Below are 7,778 nucleotides of genomic sequence, written 5' to 3'. Positions count from 1 at the left end.
ACCTTCCTCCTCGTAGACAAGCGCAAGAATGCTGTGAACAAACTGCAGCCACGACCCCCCACGTGAAGAAAACCATGCGCTCTGAAAACACGTCACCAGCTGTTCTGCGTCCATGGTCTGAAAGAGACGGACGCGCAACGCTGGATTTCCTTGCACAAGCATGGTAATTGTGTGCAGAATAGACGACAGACCGTGTGATGCTCGCACCCCATGCCACGGCAGGACTACTCGATGCAGAAGACAAAGAAACGGGTCTGGGGCGTCAGTGACACTACCACACAGGACACTTTGTAGTTGCCGCACCGAGCCCCAACATGGCAGGTCTGCAGCGAGAGCACGAATGGACGCACGAATACAGTATAATATGGAAAGCAAAAGTGAATCCTCATCATCTGCTTCAATGAGTGTGGCGATAAGGGGTTCCCCTTGCTGTATTTTCATACATTGACTAACAAACTCCCAGGTGCATTTTACCAGCGGCGTCATCCTCTGTGAATACTCGGCCTCAACGCAGCGATGGGAAAGAAGTGACACCACCATCTGCTCCACATTTTTTCGGATTCCTCTTACGCTAAGAAGCGAGAATGCAACGTCGGCTTGATCTACGAGCACACTCCGCTGCACCTCGGGCTGACGTAATAGCTGCGTAAGAAGATATGTCACCCATTCACCAACAATAACGCCGCCACTACTGCCACCACCCTCTTTTTCTTGTTTACGGCTATCTGAGATACTAGACCTAGTAATAATCGCGGCAAACATCGCTATCCCGTTTCGCTGCATGAGGGAGTTCAAAACATGTGTCGCATTGGGACCGCAGACGGCGGAGAGCAAAATCGCGCACATGACTGCGGATTTTTCCGGCAACTCATGGGAATGTTCCTCCGCCTCATTGCTAAGAAATGCATCCAGAATGATACCCACCTCGTCCTCCACGTGGTCCTCCAATGAAAGCAAGGGGTATATAAGCATGTAGTGTAACAGATAAACTGCCGCGTAGCACAGGCGTGGATCATGTCGAAATGACTTGAAGGTTGGCTCATAAAACAAAATGCGGTACAATCCAGCGTTAATCAAAGGTCTTATGAGAGTAACATGCCGCTTCTCTGGCTTTCCCATTTCGTGCAAGGGGAGGGAGGCAATGGTGTACTTCATCAGTGTCTCGTACATGCAGGATGCAGGGGAGAGAGAAGTGGGGCTATCCAGAAACGCCTTTATAAGTGTCAGCTCAATTTCCGCAAAAACCCGAAGAATTGCCGGATCCCGTCGCACTTCCATCTTCGACTTCACAAAGCGCTGTGTCTCTAGCAAGCCAATATAGCAATGCAAAAACTCGTCCACGGTATTATCCTCCGCAAGCCTGTCAAAGCGTGGGCGGGATAGGTGAATGACCTTTTCAGAAAGCTTCCGCACGCGAAATGCCTCCAGATTCGCGACGGAGAGCAGTTCCTTGAGAGCATCCTCTCGTGCACTCGCGTAGCTTTCGTCCATGCGTGCACACTCGTACTGTTGCCCCAATATCTGTAACGTGCCGACCAAATTGTCGAAAAAATACACCGAACTCATCGCCTGAACAGTCACCAGAGGAGACTCCCGCATAAATTTCGAGACAAGCAACAGACCAAAAGATAGTTCTCGCAGCAACAAAAGCGACTTTCCCGGCTCCTCTGCTACAAGAAATCGGGCAAGCTGAACGCCAATACCGGAGAGTGTGATGTGAATGATCAATTCACTGGGCTCCTGATATAAATTGGATATGAGAAGAACCAGAGAGCAGATAGCCTCCGCAACCAGTTCTCCCTCTTCCTCCTCTTCTTCGTCTTCCTCATCCGCCGGTACGTGTAAGTCCAATGCACCCTTTGAGAAGTACAAGAAAAGATGTCCACACTCTGTTAACATGCCATCAATTGTTGCAAGAGAATCTCCAGAACCCCAGCCCCCAAATGTCACCCCCGTGGTGGAGGGAGAAATCAACCGTGGCGCTGCCGATGAGGTCAAGAAGTTGCTGTCTGTTCGATAACGGGTCACTCCCTTCTCTAACAGAATGTGCGAGATCCCCGTGACACTGACCGCAGTGGCCGTAGGGCTCACATGGATGGCCAATAACAGTCGCAATGTTTCACAAAGAATACGTACCAGCACGCATCGCCGTGCAAGAGAGGGTTGCGACGTGGTATTTAACGAGAAATTTGTCTCAGTCTCAAAAGAATTTTCTTCCTGTTCCTTTGTTTGAGTGGCTGTAATATTCATCGGCGCCTTCGTCCCAGAGAGAGTTCTATTGATCAACTTCGCGCGAACAAACTGAAGCACCAGCAACAAGTGATTATCAATTCCCAGCGCCAACATCGTTGTCCCAAACCTTGACGCATCTGTCATAAGTAATGCATGCAGGGTGGGTAGAGAGTCCTGCAAAAAGCCAGTAATTTCTGTCTCATCGGAGCCTGTGAAACAAGACTCCAGACGTCGCAGCAGTAGTGCCACCAGCCGTGATGGTAAAGCTGGTTGAAAAGACTCCGTCCGAAGAAGATGCAACACAGACCTTTCAAGGCCGGAGTCTGGGGAATGGGGATGATGCACGTGGTTTGACACCTCGCATTGACTCTCAAGCTTTTCCAATTCCACGCGAATCCCTTCACATGAAGGCAAAGTGAGAAATTTCGTAAATTCCGCCAATAACTCTTCCTCTTCTTCCTCCTCCTGCCCGCGTAATCCCGCATTGACATTTGCAGAGCCGCCACTCAACTTTCTAATGACCGAAAAGAATTTGAACATCGATTCCCAAAGCACTCTCACGTCGGACCGGGCACTGTTCTTCCCACACAGAACCCTTTTTTTTTCTTTTTTAGCACCTCCCCCTCTCTCTCTCCTTCCTGCCTTCGCCCTGTGATTATCTGGTTTATTCACTGAATTCCCTGAGAGGGGTTCTGCGCTACGGTTTCCTAAAAAGGTGGCAACAACGGCATACACTTCTGTAAGAGTAGAGTTGAGAGAAAAAAAACAAGTGGAATTCTAGCTGCCTCCTCATTTCAGGATCAATAAAGAGACATATATTTGTCTTCTCCACACACATACGCACAAACACACCATGTCATGGGCACTGCCTCCACCACGTCACACTAGACCAGATCCAAATCTCCTCGCAGGGAAGGAATTGTTTTTTTCCGGCATGGTTGTTTGCCGTTCTGTCTCCTGTTGCAACAATTCAGCTGTCCCTCCGTCTTCTACCTGCCCAGGTGCAAAGGAATTGCCGGCCGTTGGCACTGAAGCAGGCGCACTTACCACCGTTTTCGTCCCTCCCTCAGTCCTCTGTTCGGGCTGCTCCTGCTGTTGTTGTTGTTGTTGTTGTTGTTGTATGGAGTCCGTTTCACGCAGAAGCTCGTCAATTCTTGCCCTGACGGGGCGCAAAAGAACTTCCCGCGTTGTCGCATTCGGGATAAACAAACGTAGCAATTCCTTCTGGGTCGTCCAGTTTTGCTCCAATGCGCTGACAGCGTCGCGAATCTCATCCGGTTTTTTCCGCGCAACCCCAGAGAGTGGCGCAGAGACCCCTGAGAAGAGCATTTGCACCAGACGCTCACAGCAAACTTTTATTTCAGTCTCTACATCCTTCTTGGACTCTCGCGACGACTGCACAATTTCAACCCGTCGCTGGGCAATTTTACTGAGATCAATACGTTTCTCCACAACAGTAATGTTCTCGTCGATGCGCGAGAGTTCCTCACGAAGGTGAATGAGATGGCACAGTTGACACATGAGACCCTTGATGGCAGTGTTTTCTCCTCGCTGTTGACTCATAAGCCTCGCCAACTCCTGCATCTGCGTTAGCGCACAGTGAATAGCCTCCTCGGCAAACACCGAGAAGACCGAAAACTCCAAGGAAGGGTAAAGAATCCGCAGGAGTGCTACGCAGTTACTAAGAGCTGGGATGTAAGAATCATCGGACTTGACTCCATCGCTTTGAAATTCCCGCAACATCGCTTTTGTGGGACCACCACGCATGATCGACTGACGCAAAAACACACTCGTGCGAAATATCAAACGCTCTTGTGTGTCTTGAATTAATTTTGTAAGTAGTTCACTGAGCTCTGCAACATTATCCTGCCTTGTGTTCTCCCACTGGATCTCCTCTATTGTCCGCGCCAACTCCTCCAGTTCATCCACCTGCAGTAGCTGGGAGCGAAACACATGATAGACCTCATTAGAAAGACCGGCAACAAGCTGCTGAAAAACACGTGCGCTAAAGTCTTCTCTCAGCCATATTTCATCAAAAACCTCCTTTTCACCCGCCAAGGCTATTTTCATAAGGGAATTGAGATGATTCACAAGTTTCGGCATTGGTTTTGCCGTCACATCAACGCTGCACCAAGCCTCCAACCAGTTTTGTAAAAGAGGTCCCACAACCAGCACACGCGATTCACGGTATGCGTCAAAGATCTCGTTGTCGTTCACTTCATCCTTCGACTCCCCGTCCCCGCCTATTGCCTCCAACATTCGTCGAAGAGATGCCTTTTCACTGAGTTTCTCGCAAAAAATTGCATTGATGCGTCTAAGAGCGTCCGCGACGGCTCTCTGGGCATCTGAGCTTCCGTCCACGCCAGGGAGCGGCAATATCGTGGTGGTTTTAAGTGCAGGATCCTCTGTGTTTGCGGCGTCGTTGGAAGTCCCCCGCTGTCGCCGATAAAACGCATCTCGGTATACATCGGAACCCACAGTTACGCTCTGTGCGGATCGCACGGATTCCACAATGGCATCTTTTAGACACTGAAAGGCACGTTGCTGCGACAGAGCCAATCGTGTCGCGTACACCTTGGAGGACAAAAAATTCGGGTTCCGGGACAGAAACTGCATCTCCTCCTCCATCTCCTGCAACATGCTCGGGTAGCGTGTGGAGTTGGCAGAAAGCACGGGATTTTCGGCTTCCCGTGTCAAGACCTCAATTCGGGTGAAGTGTTTAATCATCCGTTCAAGCTCCTCCTGGACCATCTCCAGTTTTGTCTTCCGCACCATGAGCGCGGATGCGTTGCTGCTCAATAGATTGCTTTGCTCCTGCACAGCAGCGGTGACGTCACACATAGAGTCCAGGCAGCTTGACAGGTCGTTGAAGACACTCAGGCACTGTTCCCCCATGCGACGCCCCTCCGCGGCACGCTCCAGCCACCGCTGCAGGCCCTCAACGCGGGACTCGCTTTCAGCCTTTGCAATGTCCCGCAACATCTCTTCCATGGCTTGCGCCTCCTGCTCCTTCTGCGGGTCACGCAACTCAACTGCGGGAGAGAGGGAAGAAGCGCGGTTTATCGAGCTGCCAAACCGCACGGTGGTATCCAAAAGAGATCCGCCAAACTCCAGCATGCGGTCACTAAAAGGAATGGCATGCTGGAAGATCTTCGGCATCTGAGCCAACGCAACGTCAAGGCGGTGAGAAAACTCGGCATCTGACAGCATGACCACGGAAGGGAAAGACCCAACAATCTCGCTTACTTGCAAACACGCACACACACAAAAAAGGATGTAAATAGAGAAAGAGAGAGAGAAAGCAATACAAACGCATAGAAGCACTCATGCACCATCCATCCGCCCCCGCTAAACAAACAATTCATCCCTTTCTTTTCTTTTCATGGTTCTTTGGATATTCCCAACACACAAAAATAAAAAATATAGATCTTTTTGATTAGTTAATTTTTCACTTCTTCCTCAATTGTCTTCGTTTACGTGATTGACTATTCGGTTATGAGGAAGCACATGTCTCCTTCTTCACAAGTTCTGCAAGGGCATCGGCCAGCCCCCGTTCGTCCCCACACGTCTCTGCACACCGCTGGTATTGCTCAGCCACATCTACCCGGCACTGCCAACATAACGTCGGTGTGGTGCCCTTTTCGGCAGAGCGCAAAGCCCGCAGTAGTGCCGGCATGACTCGTTCAAAGACCTCCAAGACGCCGCCAGCAACAGGCGCAGTGGTGTCGTCCCCAGCCACCTGCTGGAGTCGTTTGCACCACGCCATGAAGCAGGCGTCCCCAGCTGTCGCAAGACGATAAAGCTCCGGTAGTAACCGCAATCCTGTCCAATCTGTTTTACCCATCTGACCCACTAGCACACGCGAGGCACACCGTACTGTCTCCGCCTGCACAATACTCTCATCACAGCACAGGGCCTCAGCAAGAAGAATATTCACCGCATCGTGAACGGACAGATGTTTCTCCTTCAAGAGAATGCCATGCTGTACCTCGTCCAGCCATGCCACGTTCACTTGACAACAAATTTGCATAGCCGTTCCCACAGCAGTAGACAAAACAAGGATAGAACATTCTGCTGCAGAAAGTCTTGAAATATCATTCTTTCGCAGGTGATTTGAAAAGAAAAACAACACCTGCTGCAATTTTTGTTTTTCTTCCACCAAATATGGAAGAGCCAAAAGATGGCTCATGCATAGAACCTCCAACATCACCGCAGCCGCCGATGATGAGCATTCAGGCGAACTGCAATTCCTTTCCTCAGCTGCATTTCCTTGCAGCTGCGCAACAAGGTGCCACGCCGAGTCCAACGCAATTTTATGGACAATACCTGGAGCGCCGATGTGTTTAGACGATAGTTTTGTCAAATGTCGCAGTGCGCTGCTGACACGCCGAGGGTTTCGGGCAACATCCTCCTCCTGCAGTTTCTCGGAAATAACCTTCAAAATAGTCGAAGCTGCCTCAGGGGAAAATTTGACATTATACACCATGGCAAAGACACAGCATGTGTAATAGAGGTCCGCCACCTTTTCCTCCGCCATCAGACGCAGTCCCGGTGTCAGTGAAAGCAAAGTCGTCTCATGAGCAGTGATGGAATCCGCCATCGCCTGAGCAGAGATGCATTGCCGGTGATACCGCCGCAGTTTACCCAAGTGCCCTTTGAGAAAAAGGACAACCATCAACCACTTCCTCTGCCTAAGTGGTGAACTGTCATCCATGATATCTTTGCTGTCCAGTACAAGCTTCTTCATCGCCATCTCAAAGTACGTGTCAAAGGCCGGTTGTGGCGGTTGGACAAAAAAGCCCAAAACCCGGACAACCGCGGCGACATCCTCCAGACTCTGAGACTCCAACATGGCAGAAACAGACTCGGGTCGCTCAACGAGTGTTGTCATGCGTTCCACAACGCTTGTCGCGAGCACCACAAGCGGATCGATAGACGCCTGTGTTGTGGGAGTGCACGCAGGACGCCAATCCCGCAACAGAGTTGTTTTGTACTCCGTCGTTGACAAGAAGGCACCAGGGCGAAGAAACCCGGAGGACTGGAGAGCCTGCAAGATGGACTGACACTGCTTAAGGCTACATGTCTTTATTTGCGCCGCAACACTACTAGCCAGCGTATTTAAAACGCGCCCATTCCATGCACCAAGACGTGCAAAGGCATTAAGTAATAAAGAAAGCTCCAGCGGCTCCATGGACCCAGACATGTCTCGCACCAACGGAACAACTTCATAGAGAAGCGCGTGATGTCTAACTCCCACCTTCTCAAAACTCTGTACGAGCATAACAATTTCCTGAGGTGGGATCAGCGTGCACGTTAAGCCATCAGCGGAATCAACATTTTGCTGTAGGGAAGAACAGGCAACATCTCCCAAAGCCAAAAATGCCTTTTTCGTTACGGTTAATAAATGATGGTGGTGTTGATGGTGAATAAATTCATCGGGCTCATCAGTTGTACCATCATCCAAAAAATCAGCTTCCCCTTCCCCGTTTTCGTCTTCTTTTGTTTCTTCCTCCGCCTCCTCTGTCATTCCCATCTCTTCCTTCACC

The 7,778-nt window shown here is 50.3% G+C and overlaps 3 protein-coding genes across 3 annotated transcripts, besides 2 other annotated features; all 3 read right to left on the bottom strand.

The window, feature by feature from the left end:
* On the bottom strand, window positions 1-2,772 carry Tc00.1047053509729.29 (neurobeachin/beige protein, putative; the record flags this gene model as incomplete). Its single annotated transcript, XM_800213.1, has 1 exon — window positions 1-2,772. A coding segment is annotated over one exon (2,772 nt), but the record flags the coding sequence as incomplete, so codon positions are not given.
* Window positions 1-7,778: a sequence feature (heterozygous, non-Esmeraldo-like haplotype).
* On the bottom strand, window positions 3,112-5,442 carry Tc00.1047053509729.20 (hypothetical protein, conserved; the record flags this gene model as incomplete). Its single annotated transcript, XM_800212.1, has 1 exon — window positions 3,112-5,442. One exon carries the CDS (start codon window positions 5,440-5,442, stop codon window positions 3,112-3,114), a length of 2,331 nt encoding a protein of 776 aa, XP_805305.1.
* Window positions 3,323-3,352: a microsatellite.
* On the bottom strand, window positions 5,726-7,765 carry Tc00.1047053509729.10 (hypothetical protein, conserved; the record flags this gene model as incomplete). The annotated part of the gene is made up of 1 exon (XM_800211.1): window positions 5,726-7,765. One exon carries the CDS (start codon window positions 7,763-7,765, stop codon window positions 5,726-5,728), a length of 2,040 nt encoding a protein of 679 aa, XP_805304.1.

The sequence above is a fragment of the Trypanosoma cruzi genome, genomic scaffold (assembly GCF_000209065.1).
Source record: "Trypanosoma cruzi strain CL Brener 1047053516435 genomic scaffold, whole genome shotgun sequence".
In the NCBI taxonomy this organism is placed as follows: Eukaryota; Euglenozoa; class Kinetoplastea; order Trypanosomatida; family Trypanosomatidae; genus Trypanosoma; species Trypanosoma cruzi.
Note: the sequence above shows the minus strand (reverse complement) of the source record. Positions and strands in the feature narration are given on the sequence as shown.